We start from the raw sequence: 22,064 nt of genomic DNA on the forward strand, positions 1-22,064 counted from the left end.
AACATAAATACAGCTAAAAAGTAATTAAAAGAGAAAAATTAAGATATGCAAAAATCCTGGAAATAAACCACGAAGCTCTGTATCAGCGATCCACACTCGTGTTAAAGTTTGCAACATGATATAAACTCAGATCCGTCTCTACCGTGTGCTCCGCTGAACCAGATGCATATTTCACCGGGATTATGATCGTACCCCGGCACCGACGTTCTAAAAGAACCCTAACCCAAAAGTTCCTCCGTTCGTATGGACGAGAAAAAAACACAGTAGTTTGTAAAAAAAAAAAAACGCCCTGTTTGGTGTTTCCGCTCCGGGCCCCGGAGAGGCTCCGTCTCGGGGTGGATATCTGAGCCTGCGTGTGTGTCTCTCCAGGGCCGACGGTAACACCATGCTCAGGCCGCCGCCGTGGTGGTGTGGGAATGGCTGAACGAGCACGGGCGCTGGCGGCCCTTACGGCCCGCCGTGTCCCACCACATGGAGGCGGCCGTGCGCGGCGGCGACCCCCGCGGGGGCAGCGTGGTGCTGGGCCAGGTGGACAGCCGCCCTCTCGCCGTACATCATCGACCTCCAGTCCATGCACCAGTTCAGGCAAGACACAGGTGAGTGGGGAGGAGGAGAAGCGCCGCCTCTGCGGGACAATAGGCCTTTCTCAATGTGCGTTCTTGACTGTACTTGCGTTCTTGTGTGTTCTTGTGTACTTGTGAAACGTCATCAGTCGCAGCCCAAGTACTGTTCCAATTCAAAGTCCGCATCAAGCCAAGTCAGTCCAAATGCCAGGATGTGGACTTGCTCCGCCCATTCGATGGAGGATGCATCGGTGTTGATTGTGTGGACTTAGAACAGACAAGTATCCCACAATGCATTTTGCAGAATGACCGTCCCGCGTCCTCCCATCCCCGGGAGTCTGTACTCCCCAGTCCAACCACCAAGTCTGAAGTACCAGGACTCCAAGTCCGTCCTTGGTTTTGAGAAACGACCAAAATGAGGATTGAAGAGAGACGGCGCTACGTCGGCATTTCTACTGAAACAAAAGTGTGAAAGTACTGCCTCTTAAAATGTAGAACCGGAATAAACTCACAATTTCAACCTAAAGTACATAAACTTGAAAAAGTGAATTTAAGAATTCTAGAGAATTCTAGAATTCCTACTGGTTGTGTTTGTCTCCCCTTGCTTCGGACGTCTCGGTCAGGGCAACGTGCCGCGTGACGTTGTTTGGCCCCATTACAACCAGCGCCCGGCATCGAACCGATGGGATCTTGTGTGTTGCCGCGTGAACGGCTCCGGCTCCATGCGGGTGCCGGAGTTTGAGACGCCGAGTGGAAGCGTGTGAGTCCGCAGCCTGTTGGGCCTTTTTTTTTTTTTGTGCGCGTGGGACTTACGTCCGGCGGGGATTCGCTTCGGTGCGATTATTCGTCCGTGGCGGCAAAACCCGGCAGGGTCGATTTAAAATAGTCTGTTCCAAGTCGATCTCGGGTCGATATCCTCGGTCCAGTCGCTCTCGCTCGGAGTGCGGTCGCTTCAGGAAGGGAAATCTACCGCATTTGGCACTTGAGTCTGTGCCGGATACTTAACGGCCCGGAGTCACGTGGTCGCCAGGAAAGATTGCACCCTGTGATGCGCACGCTTATATTGCACAATTCCAACTATACGGTGATGTCAATTTTAGGCACGTCAGCACATTATGTTGGCAACGGCTGTTGTTGCTGGGGATGAAGCTGTGGTCCGTGGGTCAAACCGTGAGATGTCTGGAGCTGACGTCTGTCTGAGATTCGTCCTGGGAAACGTTTCCATGACATGGTGTGTGTGTGTGTGTGTGTGTGTGTGTGTGTGTGTGTGTGTGTGTGTGTGTGTGTGTGTGTGTGTGTGTGTGTGTGTGTGTGTGTGTGTGTGTGTGTGTGTGTGTGTGTGAGAGATGGTCTGAAACAGCTGTAAATGAACATTGTGGCTGGTAGTCAGCCACATTCTTCCACGCACGTGCGCTGTGCACATATATACACACACACACTAAGAAGCAGCTGCACACGACCTACAATTACAAAAAGAAAAATTGTTTAGTTGGCCAAACTTATGAGAGAGTGAGACAGGTAGGAGGTAATGGGAGAGAGGGAGGAAGTGACGGCGCTCGACCACTCCCTCACAGAATCTGAATGGTTATGTATAAAACCATAGTATCAAACATTACATAAGCAAATATGAGGTGGCAAATACTTTCGGAGCCCCTTGATGTTCAAGGTTGGCGAACATGAAATAGTATGGTTGTGATCCGAGGCTCTTCAATTCTTCACAACTGTCGGAAGGGCAAGAGGGAGGAGATAATGAAGAGAGGGAGGCAGGGGATAATAATTATTATTATTAATAATAATAATAATAATAACAACAATATTATATTATTATTATTAATAAAAATATCTGATGTTATAATGATAATATTATTATTAATAATATTAATAATAACAATATTATTATTACCGCTATTATAATAATAATAATAATAATAATAATAATAACCTTTTTTTGTATAGCACTTTTCAAACAAAACATGCAACTCAAAGTGCTTTACATGAGCAGGCCATAATAAGCTGTAGATAATGGAGAGAGTCAGGTTGTGGGGCTCCCTGAGGGGAACTAGGAGCTGGGGTGGAGGGCCCCCCCAAAACGACGTCCCACCGAGGGCTTTTCTCCTGGTTGCATTCACACCGCACCGCGACTCTGAAGCAGCCGCCGCCAACCGGGCGGTCTGCACCAGCTCCGTGCTGTGTTGAGTCCGTGAGCCTGAGCTTGCTCCCCTCGTCCTTCCGCCAAAATCGGTTCCCGGACGACGTTGAGGCCAGAACCAATGGATCCAGCCGCCGAGTCTTCACTCGTATTAGGTCGACGACACGCAGTCGAAAAGTTTGTCCCCGACTTTCGTAAAGCCGGGGCCGGCGTCGGGACAGCGCCCGGGGAATTTTTGTTCTTCGTTTCGACTCATGTCGGAAAATGAAATAAATACATCGACAATAAAAATGTGATTTATTTATTTATTTATTTTTAATAGTTTTTATCTTTAGCGGTTATGTTTTATCACTGCCGGGTACATGTGCCAGGGGCCACGCACGTTCGTGGCTGACGGTTCCTCTGGCGCCGGTCGCCCCCCGCCCTGGAGGAGGAGCTTAAAAAAAAAAAGAAAGAAGTCCCTCCAAACGGAGCCCCAAGAACCACCATCCTTCCTGGTTCCCGCAGGGCGGACACAAACAAGAGGGGGACACTTTCTCCCAAAAGTTGAGAGAACGGCGGAGAAGTTTGTGCGGAGCAAGAGCACCTCGGGGGAGAGGGGGGAGGAGATCGGGGAGGCGGTGGAAGAGACGCATTTCTCCCTTTTCCATCTGAATAGAAGGGCCCGGCGTCAGGACGTGGAGCTCCTACCTTAATACATAGAATAGAAGGGCACGGGGTCTCCCTCGGTGGAAGGGGCAGCTTCCCAGTGCACCGCCTGCTTTTGGTGTGAAAGTTAAAGTTGTGTGTGGGGGAGGGGCTGGGGAGTGACATCATCAGGGAGTCTGCCCTCTCTCTCGCTCCCTCTCTCTCTCGCTCCGTTTGGGGAACAGATGTCAAATCGGGGGGCTGCGTCTGTTGCTTGTTGTTGTCGGCGTTTATCATTGCGGGGGGGGGTTGTATCGCGGTGAATGCGGTGCAATCTCTTGGAATGACCTTTGACCCGGTCGCACTGCATCAGCTGTTGTCCAGTTTTGTGTGGCAGAAGGAGAGGCCCCCGGGAGCCTCCGCAAGACTTTGAATGGCGAAGAGAAGCCGGGTGCGCGGGTTTGGGCGTCCCTCCCTCCCTCTCTCCCTCCCTCGCTGATTCCCATGATTTTTATGCAACGAGCCGTCATTTTGTTATTTTGTTGTTTTGTTGTTCTGTCCCCTTGCACACGTTCACAGGCCGTGCACTGTGAACTTGCCCAAAGCGCTGCTTCTTTTTGCCTTCATGCTCAGTCCCTACATGTTTCTGCTAACATCTAAAACTCTTTTGTACTTGGTCCTGTACTGACTGACCTGTACAGGGTGCACTTCAACAAAGTACCCGGCTGTTAAAGTACCCGGCTGTTATGACATTTACTCGAGGCTTTAAGAAGTCGTACCTTGACTCGTTTCCCCCCCGCACTCCCTCCGTCTCAGCGGTGAACCTGTGGCTCCGCAGGGGGTCGGACCGGGGGGGGGGTCGGGACGCTGTAGATTGGCGATGCACTGGTTTCCGCTCTGAGTTGCCGGTGACCCAGAGCCGCCGCCGTGTGACGCCTCAGTGTTCCAAAGGTTTACAGCTTGGCCTGGCTCCAAACTTTACACCGCAGAGTTGAACGTGACAAACCCCGGCCGCATCCAATCCAGGGGAATTTGGAAATCAGGAGCAGATGTTTCAGGATTGAAGATTCAAGAGGTTTATTCGTCACATACACATTAGCGGGAAAGGGGAGCTGGCTGAGGGAGCTCTTTTAGAACACGGCAACAGAGACTTTGTGTGAGCTCAGCCCGGCTGGAAGACCTTTATCCCCCACGTCCGACTTCACTACTTCATACGGGAGTTCAATGCGATAAAACCTTTGAGATTGCGTTATTTAAATCATTGAGCCGACGCCCGTATCCCAGACCGGTGACGGGTCTTCATCTGACCGGATGTCACAGAGACTTTGATAGAACCAGGTGTCACGGCATCGTCAGACGAGCAGGTGCGGCGGTGCTAGTGCGGCGGTGCAGGGTAGTTCCCCCCCCCACTGATCATCATCATATCAGCTCGGGGGCCCGGGCGATGTGGGTGACGCCCGCAAAATCAAACGCGACATTATTTTGCCAAACGCCTCAACGCAGATCATTTGACGGTGTTTGGGGTACGACCGTGGGAGGCGGAGGCGCTGCTCAGAATAAGGTCTGCGAGGTGGAGAGAACTGCCTGAGTGCGCCGTCACGCAGCCCGGCGTTCACGCAGCCGTTTTGGCGGAAGGCTCTTATCTCCCGCCGCTTTGGGGGGGTTGTCGCGGGCGCTGTGCGCAACGACGGCGGATTGTTGGAAAGGACGATCTCTTGTTTCTCCCAAACAGTCGGACGACATCTGTTTCTGACGTTGTTGAGAGAAAAGCAGGCCGTGCAGAAGCTGCACGTCTGTGTTTGTCATGGCTGCGGTGTCCTGATGGAGTCTGACGCCGTGCCCCTGCACCTGGGCAGGAGGGGCTCGCACCGACAACTCAATCCTACCTTCCCACATTCTGCCGTTGCTGCTCCACCGGTGCCTGCTGATGTTGGTATTCGCTGCCAGAGAGAACCAACCACACGCTGAGGCTTTTGTCGCCGCATGTGTTACGTGTTGAAGACAATATCTAGTCTCACATCACAATGTCAGTCACCTTGATTCATAGTTCAAACGTAACAGCGATGGAAGGACACATCAGATGCATCATATCGGTCTCTCTCTCAATCTCTCTCTGTCTGTCTCTCTCGATCTCTCTGGCTCTGTCTCTCTCTCTCTCTCTCTCTCAATCTCTCTCTGTCTGTCTCTCTCGATCTCTCTGGCTCTGTCTCTCTCTCTCTCTCTCTCTCTCTCTCACTCAATCTCTCTCTCTCTCTCTCTCTCTCAATCTCTCTCTCTCTCTCTCTCTCAATCTCTCTGGCTCTGTCTCTCTCTCTCTCTCTCTCTCTCTCTCTCTCTCTCTCTCTCGGGCACGGCTAGTGCACGTGGGGCCCGATGCTGTCTGTCTGCGCTGGGGCCGCAGCTGTTCCTACTGAAGGAGACACATTCCCAGACCCCCACAATGCCGCGGGGCCGGGGTTCACAGGGAGGTGGGGGTAGGGAGGGCCCCTGGGGACGGGGCATGTGGGTGGGGTTGTAGGGGGGGAGGGGCAATGGGGCGGGGAGTCTGTTTGCGTGATGTAGGTCATCAGCAGCGTACGCTGTGCGATGCCAGTCCTGGTTGGAGACGCTGGAGGTCACGGCTTCCACCCGAGGACCAAAACATGGCGGGCTTCCCCTTTCAGCAAAAAGACGCTTCATGACACGTTTTCAACACTCCAGCCCGCAACACCGACGCACCACCCACGCACCACCCAGACACCACTGCAACGCTTCTACAGCAGGTGGTTGTGGACCATGGACCTCTTCCCTGGACGTGGCGGTGGTTTGCATGGCAGGAGCTGGACCACCAGCCTGCCACTTACTCCAACCAGCCTGCCACTTACTCCAACCAGCCTGCCACTTACTCCAACCAGCCTGCCACTCACTCCAACCAGCCTGCTACTTACTCCAACCAGCCTGCCACTTTCTCCAACCAGCCTGCCACTTTCTCCAACCAGCCTGCCACTTTCTCCAACCAGCCTGCCACTTACTCCAACCAGCCTGCCACTTACTTTGCCTTCTGGATGCAAAATGGAAGTCTGGGATTTGGGGAAGAGGTTGTTCATTTATTTATTTATTTTGGTGGGGATGCTATGAGAAAGAGGATCCCTGTCTTTTAGAAGCACCCTCCCTTCCTCCCTCCCTCCCTCCCTCCCTCTCTTTTCCTTTTGTCTAATCTGTGTTGGCCTCTGTTGTCATTTAAGGTTTTTCTGTCTCTCCCTCCCTCCCCCCTCTCTCTCTGTGTTGGTTTCGGCCTCAGGGGAGTGAGGCTGCTTCCTGGAGCCAGGTTTATGATGTGATTTTCCGCCGCACGAGGGAGCGCGGGCGGTGCCGCTCGGCCTCCCCACGTCTCCTTCATGCGGCGCGAGTCGGTGTGTAGTTCAAAATGCACCGATGACCTTTCGACGCGGACGCTAAATAAGTCGAAGCAAACAGCTGGGTCGGGCGTGAGTACGTCGTGGCGGTGGAGCGGGGTCGTTGTAAAGTTCACAAGTTTTTACTCGTCGTGTCAAGTTCATTTGAGAGAGAATAATGACACGTTGCGACTCTGCTCCTCAGTTCAGTAAACACCGTGTGATGAGGAGCTGAGCCCCCCCCACCCTCCGGCACACCGGCTCCTTCTCCCCGTCACCGCGCTTCTGTCGTTTGAGCATATAAGGAAAAATGCAGTCATTATTTTCAGAACATAGTAACAATAAGTAGACTTGAACTACTCAAAGCAACTCTCAAATTCTTTTCAAATATTTCCCAAAATAATCCTCCTAATAGTTAGGATTAGGACAGGCTCCGCCTCCTGAGCTCCAGAGCGGCTCAGGCCTGAAAATAAATAATAAATGACTCCTGTCAGAGGATCAATGCATGTAGTAACTTATGACGGTACATTATAGTATAACATATGGTTTATATGGTCTGAGCTTGATATCAATGATTTCATGTCATAATGTAGTAAGTGATTTTTTTAAATTGAATAATCAATAATTTGCGGAAGTTTCTGACTCACCCCGGCTGCATCCTGAGAAACTCCTCCAGGCTTTTTCCCCCTCTCTCCTACTGACGTGTGTGTGTGTGTGTGTGTGTGTGTGTGTGTGTGTGTGTGTGTGTGTGTGTGTGTGTGTGTGTGTGTGTGTGTGTGTGTGTGTGTGTGTGTGTGTGTGTGTGTGTGTGTGTGTGTGTGTGTGTGTGTGTTAGGAGGGTCAGTGGAGGGAGGACAATGGACAGTCTCCTTCTCACTCTCTCCACCTGCCTCAGGCTTTGTTCTCTCTCTGGGAAATAGATTTTATTGTTTGATGTGACCTGATATTTGGGAAAAGTGACTCGATTGTCGGTTCAGTACGACCGTCAACAAAACACGACGGCTTCAGTACAATCGTCAACAAAATGGTCAACAAAACACAACGAAGGCTTCAGTACGACCATCAACTGTCAACAAAACACAACGACGGCTTCAGTACGACCATCAACCGTCAACAAAACACGACGGCTTCAGTACAATCGTCAACAAAATGGTCAACAAAACACAACGAAGGCTTCAGTACGACCATCAACCGTCAACAAAACACAACGACGGCTTCAGTACGACCGTCAACCGTCAACAAAACACAACGACGGCTTCAGTACGACCGTCAACCGTCAACAAAACACAACGACGGCTTCAGTACGACCGTCAACCGTCAACAAAACATGACGACGGTTTCAGTACGACCGTCAACCGTCAACAAAACACAACGACGGCTTCAGTACGAACGTCAACCGTCAACAAAACACAACGACGGCTTCAGTAGGAACGTCAACCGTCAACAAAACACAACGACGGCTTCAGTACGAACGTCAACCGTCAACAAAACACAACGACGGCTTCAGTACGAACGTCAACCGTCAACAAAACACAACGACGGCTTCAGTACGAACGTCAACCGTCAACAAAACACAACGACGGCTTCAGTACGACTGTCAACCGTCAACAAAACACAACGAAGGCTTCAGTACGACCGTCAACTGTCAACAAAACACGACGGCTTCAGTACGACCGTCAACCGTCAACAAAACACGACGGCTTCAGTACAATCGTCAACAAAATGGTCAACAAAACACAACGAAGGCTTCAGTACGACCATCAACCGTCAACAAAACACAACGACGGCTTCAGTACGACCGTCAACCGTCAACAAAACACAACGACGGCTTCAGTACGACCGTCAACCGTCAACATAACACAACGACGGCTTCAGTACGACCGTCAACCGTCAACAAAACACGACGACGGTTTCAGTACGACCGTCAACCGTCAACAAAACACAACGACGGCTTCAGTACCAACGTCAACCGTCAACAAAACACAACGACGGCTTCAGTACCAACGTCAACCGTCAACAAAACACAACGACGGCTTCAGTACCAACGTCAACCGTCAACAAAACACGACGGCTTCAGTACCAACGTCAACCGTCAACAAAACACAACGACGGCTTCAGTACCAACGTCAACCGTCAACAAAACACAACGACGGCTTCAGTACGACTGTCAACCGTCAACAAAACACAACGACGGCTTCAGTACGACCGTCAACCGTCAACAAAACACAACGACGGTTTCAGTACGACCGTCAACCGTCAACAAAACACAACGACGGTTTCAGTACGACCGTCAACCGTCAACAAAACACAACGACGGCTTCAGTACCAACGTCAACCGTCAACAAAACACAACGACGGCTTCAGTACCAACGTCAACCGTCAACAAAACACAACGACGGCTTCAGTACCAACGTCAACCGTCAACAAAACACAACGACGGCTTCAGTACGAACGTCAACCGTCAACAAAACACAACGACGGCTTCAGTACGACTGTCAACCGTCAACAAAACACAACGACGGCTTCAGTACGACCGTCAACCGTCAACAAAACACAACGACGGTTTCAGTACGACCGTCAACCGTCAACAAAACACGACGACGGCTTCAGTACGAACGTCAACCGTCAACAAAACACGACGACGGCTTCAGTACGAACGTCAACCGTCAACAAAACACAACGACGGCTTCAGTACGACCGTCAACTAAACACAACGACGGCTTCAGTACGACGGTCAACCATCAACAAAACACAACGACGGCTTCAGTACGACGGTCAACCATCAACAAAACACAACGACGGCTTCAGTACGACGGTCAACCGTCAACAAAACACAACGACGGCTTCAGTACGACCATCAACCGTCAACAAAACACGACGGCTTCAGTACAACTTTTAACCGTCAACAAAACACAACGACGGCTTCAGTACAACTGTCAACGGTCAACAAAACACGACGGCTTCAGTACAACCGTCAACAAAACACAACGACGGCTTCAGTACAACCGTCAACAAAACACGACGGCTTCAGTACAACCGTCAACAAAACACAACGACGGCTTCAGTACAACCGTCAACAAAACACGACGGCTTCAGTACAACCGTCAACAAAACACAACGACGGCTTCAGTACAACCGTCAACAAAACACAACTACGGTTCAGTACGACCGTCAACTAAACACAACGACGGCTTCAGTACGACCGTCAACTAAACACAACGACGGCTTCAGTACGACGGTCAACCATCAACAAAACACAACGACGGCTTCAGTACGACCGTCAACTAAACACAACGACGGCTTCAGTACGACCATCAACCGTCAACAAAACACGACGGCTTCAGTACAATCGTCAACAAAATGGTCAACAAAACACGACGGCTTCAGTACGACTTTTAACCGTCAACAAAACACAACGACGGCTTCAGTACGACGGTCAACCATCAACAAAACACAACGACGGCTTCAGTACGACTGTCAACTAAACACAACGACGGCTTCAGTACGACGGTCAACCGTCAACAAAACACAACGACGGCTTCAGTACGACCATCAACCGTCAACAAAACACGAAGGCTTCAGTACAATCGTCAACAAAATGGTCAACAAAACACGACGGCTTCAGTACGACTTTTAACCGTCAACAAAACACAACGACGGCTTCAGTACGACGGTCAACCATCAACAAAACACAACGACTGCTTCAGTAAGACTGTCAACTAAACACAACGACGGCTTCAGTACGACGGTCAACCATCAACAAAACACAACGACGGCTTCAGTACGACCATCAACCGTCAACAAAACACGAAGGCTTCAGTACAATCGTCAACAAAATGGTCAACAAAACACGACGGCTTCAGTACGACTTTTAACCGTCAACAAAACACAACGACGGCTTCAGTACAACTGTCAACAGTCAACAAAACACGACGGCTTCAGTACAGCTGTCAACCGTCAACAAAACACGACGACGGCTTCAGTACAACCGTCAACGAAACACAACTACGGTTCAGTACGACCGTCAACTAAACACAACGACGGCTTCAGTACGACGGTCAACCATCAACAAAATACAACGAAGGCTTCAGTACGACGGTCAACCGTCAACAAAACACGGCGGCTTCAGTACGACCGTCAACAAAACACAACGACCTCCATGGAAGGGGGAGGGGGGGATGCGTCTCCGATCCTCTGTAAATATTTTTGCGTACTTAATACTTTCTTTCTTTATTCCACTCGGCCATCGTTACGGACGTGAGAATAAAAAGTGCAGGGGGAACAAAAAGCAACGCGTGGCGCCCGACCCGCTCGCCTCACACGCCCGGTCGACGCTCGGCCTCTCCGCCCTTATTCCGTGGCTTTAAGGGGAAGGGAAGACGTAGGCGCCGTCCGCGCCGCCCTGCGCGGGTCCGTCACACAGCTCCAGTTGCGGGTTCGACTCTTCCGACGTTCGCGGCGGGGCGGACGGGTCTTCGCGGTCAGCGGCAAGATGAAGGGGACTTGAAGTATTTCCTTTCTGTATCGGGCCGAATTTATCACGCAAAATATTTTTCAAGCAACGAACGGAAAAGTTGGCAGCAGTTCTCATCGTGTGTAATATACTTATACATCAAAATGGAGTCTCGTCGCCAGCTTGGTGCTGTGAAACCCTCTGACCTCTGACCACCTGCGGCAGGCACCATCCGCCCGGTGCGGCGGAGCTTCTACGAGCCCGGCTCCGCCCCGGCGCAGGGCTGGCAGTGGGAGTGGGAGAGCGACGCGGGCTCCTGGACGCCCTACGACATGGAGGTGGCCATCGCCGTCCACAAGGCCCACGGCCTCCAGCAGAGCTGCCTGGACCTGACGCCGCTGGGCTTCTGCTACCTCGTTGACTTCTGCAACATGACCCAGGTGCGGCGCTCCCCGGATCCGTTTTGCGTCTATTTCCGTTGACGATAAATGAAATGAGAACGGTGGAATGAGAAATTTAAATACGTCGGAGTTAATACAGCAAGACATTTTACATCGGCGCATTGAAAAAGACTCCAAAAAGTCTACTGATAATGTATTCATGTGTTAATTGTGTAAAATAACGTGAGCATTTTCGGTTGAATACTTATTTCAAGGCACTCTACTTTCGCAAATATCCATAATTTGACTCTTTGACCCTTCACAAGATATTTAAACACAAGAAATATTTGTGGAACAATCATTTGTAATGTGCATATTATGACCGTGTGTGTGTGTGTGTGTGTGTGTGTGTGTGTGTGTGTGTGCAGGTGAACCGACAGAGTCAGCGGTGCCGGCGGATCCAGCGTCGTGCCGACATGGCATACCCCCTGATCCCCGGACCCCTCCCCGTTCCTAAATCTGCGGGGGGGCTGGGCGGGGTGCTGCTGGGCGTGGGTGTGTCGGGCTCCAGCGTGGGGGCCCTCAGCGCCGCTCCCCCCAGCGGAGGCCCCACCCCCGGGGGGCCGGCCCAGCCCTGCGATTGCCAGCAGTGCATGCTTGTCCTGAGCGTGAAGACCTCCGGCGGGGTGCAGACCCTGGGCCGGCGCTCCCTGACCACGCCACGCCCCAAGTCTTCCTCTTCTTCCTCTTCCAGGGCCCTGAGTCCGTCCCGCTCGGCCACATTCGGCCCCGTGCAGCAGCAGGGCCCCCCCCTGATGCTGCCCCACGGCATAGCTATCTCCAGGAACACCTCCTCCCCCAGGAGGAACGCGCAGCTCTTCGCCCAGTCCATGGCCGCCCTCACGGGAGGCCCCGCCCCCACAGGCCCCTCCTCCTCCAATAGGCCGTCGCCGCCCCCCCGGCCGCCATCCCCATCCGGTCAGAGCCCTCCGCCTGCGTCCAGCGAGCCGGTGCCCACGGGCACGCTGGTCACCCCGGCCAACAGCGTGACCACGCCCCCCTCCCCCGTGCCCTCGCCGTCGCCCATGGTGATGAAGCCGCATCGCGTGGCGTGCCACGCCCCCCTTCCACAGCGCTCCAGCCTGGCCGGCCTGAGCCGGCCCGCCCTGCAGAGGATCGCCGTGGCGCAGTCCAGAGCGCTGATCGCATCCGGGTAAACACACACACACACACACACACACACACACACACACACACACACACACACACACACACAGAAAGACACACAGACACACAGACAGACAGTAGTGACCCCGCTTTCGATCTAGCTGTCTCACATCCCATCATTCTCTCGTTTAAAAATCCTCAATTATGTCAGCAAAAAAGTAACTTGTAATTCCAAGGTCTGGAATTAAATTGTTAAGTTTATTAAATCCTAGCGTCTAGAAGCTTCTAACAAAAGCGACATGAGGATTTGTGTATTCATTCATACCATGGAATGGAAGACACGTCCCATCCCCCAAACCTTTGCACCATGACGTGTTGTTTTCCTTTTTTCTTATTTCTTTTGAAAATATTTTTTTGAAAAATGAAATGTTCCACATGGGAAACTGGGCAGCACGACCATCTCTCACTACGTCTCTCTGTCACTATTAGTGTGTGTGTGCGTGTGTGTTTTGTCCCGCCACACCCTAACCCCCACCACCCTCACCCTAACCGCCTTGAAGGAGTACAGCTCTGTCCAGACGTGGCCGTTTCAAGCCGGTTGTGTTTCCAAACAGGGCATTTTATTCTGCAAAAGTCTGGAAATGCTTCTAGAATGTTGTAGCCTGATTCCCCGAGGCCTTCTGTTCCCAAAACCTTCATCTTTAATAAGTCATAGAATGTCAAAGTCATGATGTGAAAAGACAAAAATGTCAAAATTCAAAATGTGACCCAAAGGTATATACTATGTGTACACAACACACACACACACACACACACACACACACACACACACGCTACGCCTTGTAGTGCTGCCCCCCCCCCTCCCGTCTTTCAGCCGTCTAGGGGCCTCCGAGACCCTTTGTTGGTTCCCACGGCAACCTTTGTTGGATCCTAGGGTCCTGGTCTGTATTAGCAACACAATGCTGGCACTCCTCTCTCTCTCTCTCTCTCAGTTCTTTCTTATGGCCACTTGTGGCAGCAGATTTTCGGGAGTGATTTATGGGATGTTGGGAGACCCCCCCCCACCATGCACACTGAGTGTGGGTGGGGGTTAGGGTGGGGGTGGGGAGGCAGTTTGCACAAGTTCAGTAACGTTGTTCACTGAGTTGCCTTTTCAGTATCTTAAAGTACATGAAGTTTTCAATGAAACATTGTTGTTTAATAATTATTAAGTGGGGGGGGGGGGGGGGGTGACCCCATGTTTATATTAGAAAAATCATCGTTCCAGTCAACTGTAAACAATAACAACATATGGCAATATGCACGAAACATATATAGCGTAATGATAACAGTAAAGGAAAAACACCTAAAAAAAATGCCTAAAGATAAATTATACAGTACTATACAATCATGAAATAAATGTTGAAGCAGAAAGAGGTACTTCATTTCATGCTGGGGGGCAGCATGGGCTTTGCGGTGGTGGTGGGGTGGTTCGGGGTCACAGACGAACGGAACAACAGCGAAACTGTGTGTGTGTGTGTGTGTGTGTGTGTGTGTGTGTGTGTGTGTGTGTGTGTGTGTGTGTGTGTGTGTGTGTGTGTGTGTGTGTGTGTGTGTGTCCGTTCCAGACTCAGACAGCAGCAGTGGGATGGATGGAGGGTGCAAAAATTGAGGCTGAACACACACACACACACACACAAACACAAACACACATACTCTCAAACACATATATACACTATCTCTCCAACACACACACACGGCAGAAGTAAATATTTTACCAATCGTAACTGCCTCTCTCAGGATTAGCGGAATGAGACAAAGAGGATGAAAGTGTGAGAGAAACAAAGCAAACTGGAAAAAGAGAGAGAGGGACGAGGCCCCAAAAAAATAACAGTTCATTTTTAATAAGTGAAAAGGTAAGAGATGTTAAAAAAAGAAAAAACAAAAATGAGGATGAGTTGGTTGATCCGCTGTCAAGGAATCAAACTTAATTTAGCTGATACCTTATTAATATGATCATAATAACAATGATAATGAACTTTATTTGGAGAGAACCTTTCATACACACCATGCAACTCAAAATGATTGACATCAACATAAGGCCCTCAAATAGAAACGTGTGTGCGACTGACTGATTGATTGATTGATTGATTGATTGATTGATTGTCTGACCTCAGAAGCGGAGCAGCTGATCACCAACTGGAGGGTGAGGGAGAGAGCGATGGGTTGGGAGGAGCCTGTCTATTTACAGTGGTTGACATGATCAACATCCACACGCGTTGTTGTTGTAGTGTGGGGGGCGGGGTAGATGTTTATTCGTCACATACATATACATACTTTCATAAATATACATACTTTAATGCATATATACACACACACACACATACATATATGCAGTGAAATGTCAATGCACACAGTGATTACTAACAAACTGATGACTAACAAGCTGACTAACAAACTGATTCCTAAAACGTAGTACAGTAAGTTAATCGAACAGTATACAATTAAGTAAAATAAAATAACTCAAAGGTAATGCAGAGTGGGGGTACAAAATAGAAATAAAAGGAATAGTCTTGTTTATGGGATAGGCTATTATGTATATACAGCTATGTGCATTAAAGTACATGTGAATAAAGTGTGGTAGTGTGTTGAGATATACAGTACAGTATACAACAGTAGACACAGCAATACAGTAGCACTGAACAGAACAGCAATACAGCACAGTATGCAGTAACCCATTACAGTATGCAGTAACCCAGTACAGTGCTACAGTACATTTGCAGTACAGTATGCTACATACAGTACAGTAAGGCAGTGAGGAGCCCTGGTGAGTTCAGCGTTGACAGTTCTTATGTCTTGATGTAGAAACTCCGTCTCAGTCTCTGTTCTCGCTGTGTGGCTGTGGAGGCTCTTGCTCCACCGCAGCAGCTGGAACAGTCCGTTGTTGGGGTGATGAGGATCCTTCATGATGCTGCAGCTCTGCTACTACACCTCCTGGTGTATAAGTCCTGCAGGGAGAGGAGGGTAGTTCCAGTGGTACGTTGAACGCACCACCCTCTGCAGGGCCCTCCTGTCCTGAGCAGTACAGTTCCCAAACCAGGCAGTGATGTTGCCTGTCAGGATGCCCTCCACTGCTCCACAGTAGAAGGACTTGAGGATCCTCACCGAGACCCGGAATTTCCTCAGCTGCCTGAGGTGGTAAAGACGCTGCCTCACCTTTCTCACCAGAGTGTCTGTGTGAACAGTCCATGTTAAGTCCTCTGTGATGTGAACTCCCAGATACTTGAAGCTGCTCACCCTGTCGACAGAAGTCCCATTAATCACCAAGGGCGCGTGCGTCCTCGGTTGTAATCCTCGCCTAAAGTCCACGATCATCTCCTTAGTTTGGCTAATGTTCAGGTGGAGGCTGTTGACCAGTGACAGGTCAGCCACCTCCTAACGGTAGAGCCTTCTCGTCGCCGTCGGCGATCAGGCCCCCACCCCGAGGGTGTCGTCAGCAAACTTGATGATGGTGTTTGAGCTGGACCTGGCCACACAGTCACGTGTGTACAGGGAGTACAGTAGGGGGCTGAGGACGCAGCCCTGGGAGGGATCCTGCGTTCAGAGCGACGGAGCTGCACATTTGCCTCCCCACCCTGACCCCACCGTAACCACCTGGGGCCGGGCTGAGAGGAATCCCAGGATCCAGGCACACGACGGAGTGCTCAGTCCGAGCCCCCACAGCTTGACAGCCAGTCTGGTGGGGAATATGGTGTTGAAAGCTGAACTATAATCGTTGCAACAATCTCACATAGGCCCCCTTCCGGCCATCCAGGTGCGTGAGCGTGGTGTGCAGTACCTGGGAGACCGCGTCATCCGTGGATCTGTTCTGCCGGTACGCAAACTGCAACGGGTCCAAGGTGCGGGGGAGGGAGGCGCAGATGTAATCCTTAATCAGCCTCTCGAAACACTTCATGACCACCGAGGTGAGGGCCACCGGACGGTAGTCATTCAGGCAGGCAGGAGAGGCGTTTTTTGGGACAGGAACGACGGTGGACCTCTTGACACACGTAAATGCGAGTGTGTGTATGTCTGTCTGTCTCTCTGTGTCTGTCTGTCTGTGTCTGTCTGTCTTCACAATATGAAAGGGGGACAGTACAATATGAGCACCGTCGATCCCTTTAGAAAAGCTCATTAAACATGGAACCTATGACCCATGAAAGGGTGTTCTGTGAGACACGGGTCACGGCCCAGGTCCGATGTTGATGTCGATGTTGTGATGTCACTCGTGTGTGATATCACTTCCTGTGACTGAGCAGCTGGTTTTGATGTTGTTTCCAGCGTACCCACTGTACCGGTGAAGAACCTCAACAGCTCCAGTCCTGTTCACCCAGCACTGGCGGGTGAGCAGACACACACACACACACACACACACACACACACACACACACACACACACACACACACACACACGATAACACAACTGCCCACCTACACACCCTCTACGTGCAGGTATAACCGGGATCCTGATGAGCGCGGCGGCACTGCCTGTGTGTCTGACCCGACCCCCCAAACTGGTGCTGCACCCGCCACCAGTCAGCAAGGGCGACATCAAACCAGTTCCAGGACTCAACCACTGCTGCCGCAGGACGTCCAAGAAGCAGGCCCGCAAGGGTGGGAGAGCGCATGCACACGCACACACACACATACACGCACACGTGTACACACACACACATACGCACACACACACATACGCACACACACACACATACGCACACACACACACATACACGCACACGTGTACACACACACACATACGCACACACACACCCGCACACGTGTACACACACGCACACACACGCACACACATGTACACACACGCACACGTGAACACACCCGCACACACATGCACGCCCAGTGTACACACACACACACACACACACATGTACACACACACATGTACACACACACACACACATGTACACACACACACACACATGTACACACACACACACACGAGTACGTACACACACACACGTACACGCACACGTGTACACACACGCACACACGTGTACACACAGACACACACACACGCACGTACACGGTATCATCGTGGGGACTGAACCGGCTCCCTATTCGGTGACAGGAGCCATGTTGCTGTTGTACTTTTACTCCATCACTACATCAGTGTTGGTTGTGGTGGGCGTGGTCGTCGTGCTTGCGGTGGTTTGCCTCCTGGTTCAGCTCCTCGTGTTCCTCCATGAAGCTCAGTGCTGTAGTAGGAGTCACCACCGCTCTGTTCATCCTGGTACTTGGTGCTGTTCCGTAGTGACATCACTGCCTTTAAAAACACCTGAACCTGCTCTCGTCACGCCTCCTTTCCAGGCGTGTTGCTCTCGCTGTGTAGGCGTGTTGCTCTTGTGTTGTTCTATGAGCTCATCTTGATGATGTCACTTTGTGAACTCCAGGTCGAGCTCCTGAGGAGGTGGTGAAGAAGTATCTGCACAAGGTCAAGGTTCCTCCTGAGGAGGTAGGAGGCATCTGGGAGCAGAGTCATGCTGGGCTTGCTCCCCCCCGGGCCCTCACATGGTATCCCCCCTTCCTCCCCCGCAGGACTGTACCATCTGCATGGAGCCGCTGGGGGGCCCGTCCGGCTACAAGGGCCCCACTGTGGGGCCGGCCTCCAAGGCAGAGGCTGTGGGGCGCCTGGCGCACTGCGGACACCAGTACCACCACCAGTGTCTGCTGGCCATGTACAACAACGGCAACAAGGACGGGAGGTGCACCACCCATCCCTCCTTCTCTCTTCCGTCATCTGCTCCGCTCTCTTTGTCCTCCTCTTCTTATTTTCTTCTTTTTCTTCATTATTTTCTTTTCTTCTCTCTTTCTTTGCTCTGCACCTTACTCATCCACCCTCTCTCCCCCTCCCCCCCCTCCCTCCCGCTCCACCCCTCCCCCCCTCCAGCCTCCAGTGTCCGACCTGTAAGACCATCTACGGTGTGAGAACTGGTAGTCAGCCGGCAGGGAAGATGGAGTACCACGTCATCCCCCACTCTCTGCCCGGACACCCCGACTGCAACACCATCCGCATCATCTACAGCATCCCGCCCGGCGTGCAGGTACCCGCGAGGGCCCCTCCCGCCGCCCGCCTGATATTCCTACTTCATGTGAGTGGTGTTTTAACATGGCCCCGTGTCCCCGGCTCCTCCAGGGGCCCGAACATCCCAGTCCAGGGAAGGCGTTCAGCGCCAGGGGCTTCCCAAGACACTGCTACGTCCCCAACAGCGACAAGGGCCGCAAGGTACCGCACACGCACGCAGGGGCCGCAAGGTACCACAAGGTACCGCGCACACCTATATTATTTTTAAATGGTGGAAAGGTTTTTTGGTCGGGTGTCATCAGGTAGAAAACACACGACCGCCTGCGCGCCGACGATTGGCTCACTCTTTTTGACGGGTGAGCCTGGAATCGGGTCCTGGAAAGTTATGGAAAGCTCTCCCCCACGCCTCCAGGTGCTGAGGCTCCTCCTGGTGGCCTGGGACCGCAGGCTGATCTTCTCCGTGGGAACGTCCAGCACCACTGGGGAGTGCGACACGGTCGTCTGGAACGAGGTGCGCGTCTGTGTTTCTGTCTGCCCGTCTGTCTGCCTGTCTGTCTGCCTGTCGCCCCGCCAGGCCTCGGAGAGGAACATGCACGACGACAAAACGACCAGCCGTCCAAGGTCTGCCACAGGGGCCTAAGACGACAACGTTGTTGTTTTTGTGTTTTTGTTGTTGTTTTGTTGTTGGTGTTTTGTTTTTGTTGTGTTGTTTTTATTTTTGTGTTTTTGTTGTTGTTGTTTTGTTGTTGTTGTTTTGTTTTTGTTGTGTTGTTTTTGTTGTTTTTGTTGTTTTTGTTGTTTTGTTGTTGTGTTTTTGTTGTTGTTTTTGTTTTTTGTTGTGGTTTGTTGTTGTTTTGTTGTTGTTTTTGTTTTGTTGTTTTGGTGTTTTTGTTGTTTTGGTGTTTTTGTTTTTGTAGTTTTTTCGTTGGTTTTGTTTTGTTGTTGGTTTTGTTGTTTTCGTTTTTTATTTTGTCGTCGTTGTTGTTTTGGTTTTTGCTGTTGTTGTTTTTCTAACTCATTCCTGTCTCTAGGTTCACCACAAGACGGAGTTTGGCTCCAATCTGACCGGTCACGGCTTCCCCGACAGGGGCCACCTGGACAACGTGCTGGAGGAGCTCCGTGCGCAGGGCGTCGCCGGGGACGACGGGCTGGGGGAAAAATGAGCTGAGGAGGAGGAGGAGGAGGAGGACCGGTCGTGGCGAGGGGGAGATGGGGGGACGTCACGATTTGCTTTCAACGACACTCACATGGGACGTTGAATATCCAAGTGGACGTCTGGATGCTCGTAAACGTCACGTCAAGCTGTGTAAAACTCACCGATGACGGCCCCCCCCGCAGCCCGGTGGAGGGGGGCGAGGGCTGGAGGCAGCGGCTCTCAGGCGGTGCTAGCTTACGCGCCGTCCAGGCGGTGCTAGCTTACGCGGCGTCAGACGGTGCTAGCTTACATGTGGGGTCGCTAGGAACGAGAGAAGAGGGGGGAAAAAAAAGCAACGTTTTTTTAGCTGAGAGGGCGAGGAACTGGTCAGGAAGACGAGGACGGCGAGAGCGAGAGGGGGACGAGGGAGGAGACTCAGGGAAGGAGGGAGGAAGAGATTGTGAAAGAAAGAAAGAAAGAAAGACGTGTCCAGGATGTAGCTTAGCGTAGCAGCAGAGTGACTGTAGCTTGTGGAAACGAGTGGTGGGAAAAAAAAGTTCAAAACAAATGAGTGATGGGGGGGGGGGGCGACGCTTCCGTTAAGCAACACCACGAGAATGGGCCGACCGGCGCAGGAGGCGGGCGATGCAGTGCGTAGGAGGCGGGCAGCGCGGCGCGCAGGAGGCGGGCGACGTGGAGCGCAGGAGGTGGGCGACGCGGAGCGCAGGAGGTGGGCGGCGTGGAGCGCAGGAGGTGGGCGACGCGGAGCGCAGGAGGTGGGCGACGCGGAGCGCAGGAGGCGGGCGGCACAGTGCGCAGGAGGCGGAGCGCAGGAGGTGGGCGGCGTGGAGCGCAGGAGGTGGGCGACGTGGAGCGCAGGAGGCGGGCGACATGGAGCGCAGTAGGCAAGCGGCGCAGTGCGCAGGAGGCGGGCGGTGCTGTGCGCAGGAGGTGGCGACGCAGTGCGCAGGAGGCGGAGCGCAGGAGGCGGGTGACGTGGAGCGCAGGAGGCGGGTGACGTGGAGCGCAGGAGGCGGGCGACGTGGAGTGCAGGAGGTGGGCGACGCGGAGCGCAGGAGGCGGGCGACATGGAGCGCAGTAGGCAGGCGGCGCAGTGCGCAGGAGGCGGAGCGCAGGGGGTGGGCGGTGCTGTGCGCAGGAGGCGGCGACGTGGAGCGCAGGAGGCGGGCGACGTGGAGTGCAGGAGGCGGAGCAAAGGAGTCGGGCGACATGGAGCGCAATAGGCGGGCGGCGCAGTGCGCAGGAGGCGGAGCGCAGGAGGCGGGCGACATGGAGCGCAGTAGGCAGGCTTGGCAGTGCGCAGGAGGCGGAGCGCAGGAGGCGGGCGACATGGAGCGCAGTAGGCAGGCTTGGCAGTGCGCAGGAGGCGGAGCGCAGGAGGTGGGCGGTGCGCAGGAGGTGGCGACGCAGTGCGCAGGAGGCGGAGCGCAGGAGGTGGGCAGCGCTGTGCGCACGGTTGCCGACGCCTAGGACGGCCAGTAACGGTGTCAAAGAGTCAAAAGTTCACGAAGGAGGAGGAGCAGCTCCGCTCCGGTCTCCCAGTTGGGTCTGTTTATGACCCTTTAACACAATGGTGTGTGTGTGTGTGTGTGTGTACAGGTACTTTGACGATGGTACTATTTTAACTTGGCTCCCTCACTCTTCCATGAGATGTCGTTGTCGTCGTGTCTTGATTAATATTCCTTTGTCCTCATGCCAAAGTAGAATAAAGGTTTTGTTTTGTTTTTTTTTGTTTTTTTTTCTCCATTTTGTACATTTGTGTCACGTTGTTATTATTATTATTATTATTGTTGTTTTAGTGTTTTTTTTTCTTAACTTTGTCAGATCTTATTGTTTACAAAGACAGTGTTTTTGTTCCTCCTTCTCCTTTTTCGACTTTGTTTTTGTTTTTTTGTTTTTATTGTGCGATATAAAGACTTGTTTACTTCTTATAAAAACCAAGAGGGCGGAAAGGAACGCGGCGGCGGCGTCGGAAGAGGACTCTCTGCGCGTGGAGCTACTGAGCCGTCCATCTTCCGTCCGGCGGCCCCCCGTTCCTGGTGGGGTCGGGGCCTTTCCCATCGTTGAGCTTGAGCTGGTGCTGCTCGGGGGGCCCCGGGGTGGGGGCCCGGGGGGGGTGAAACCAAACTCTCGAGCC

The 22,064-nt window shown here is 52.3% G+C and overlaps 1 protein-coding gene and 1 pseudogene across 2 annotated transcripts in view; both read left to right on the forward strand.

The window, feature by feature from the left end:
- The first annotated feature begins 385 nt into the window (after positions 1-385).
- On the forward strand, positions 386-20,315 carry LOC307247632 (E3 ubiquitin-protein ligase DTX4-like; annotated as a pseudogene). Its single transcript, XR_013844770.1, has 11 exons — positions 386-596; positions 11,392-11,606; positions 11,975-12,759; positions 17,013-17,074; positions 17,184-17,345; positions 18,140-18,201; positions 18,285-18,451; positions 18,637-18,790; positions 18,883-18,972; positions 19,184-19,282; positions 19,803-20,315. The product of XR_013844770.1 is annotated as an E3 ubiquitin-protein ligase DTX4-like (transcript).
- An 821-nt stretch (positions 20,316-21,136) lies between these two features.
- The window catches only part of LOC307247630 (NACHT, LRR and PYD domains-containing protein 12-like), a gene marked incomplete at both ends in the record, with an annotated part of 45,352 nt that continues 44,424 nt past the window's right edge, over positions 21,137-22,064 (forward strand). Inside the window, 2 exon segments of the mRNA XM_080024668.1 lie at positions 21,137-21,361; positions 21,870-22,026. Of these exon segments, the coding sequence (XP_079880794.1) occupies positions 21,137-21,361; positions 21,870-22,026 (382 nt within the window).

Source organism: Zeus faber (assembly GCF_960531495.2).
Source record: "Zeus faber genome assembly, contig: SCAFFOLD_68, whole genome shotgun sequence".
Taxonomy (NCBI): Eukaryota; Metazoa; Chordata; class Actinopteri; order Zeiformes; family Zeidae; genus Zeus; species Zeus faber.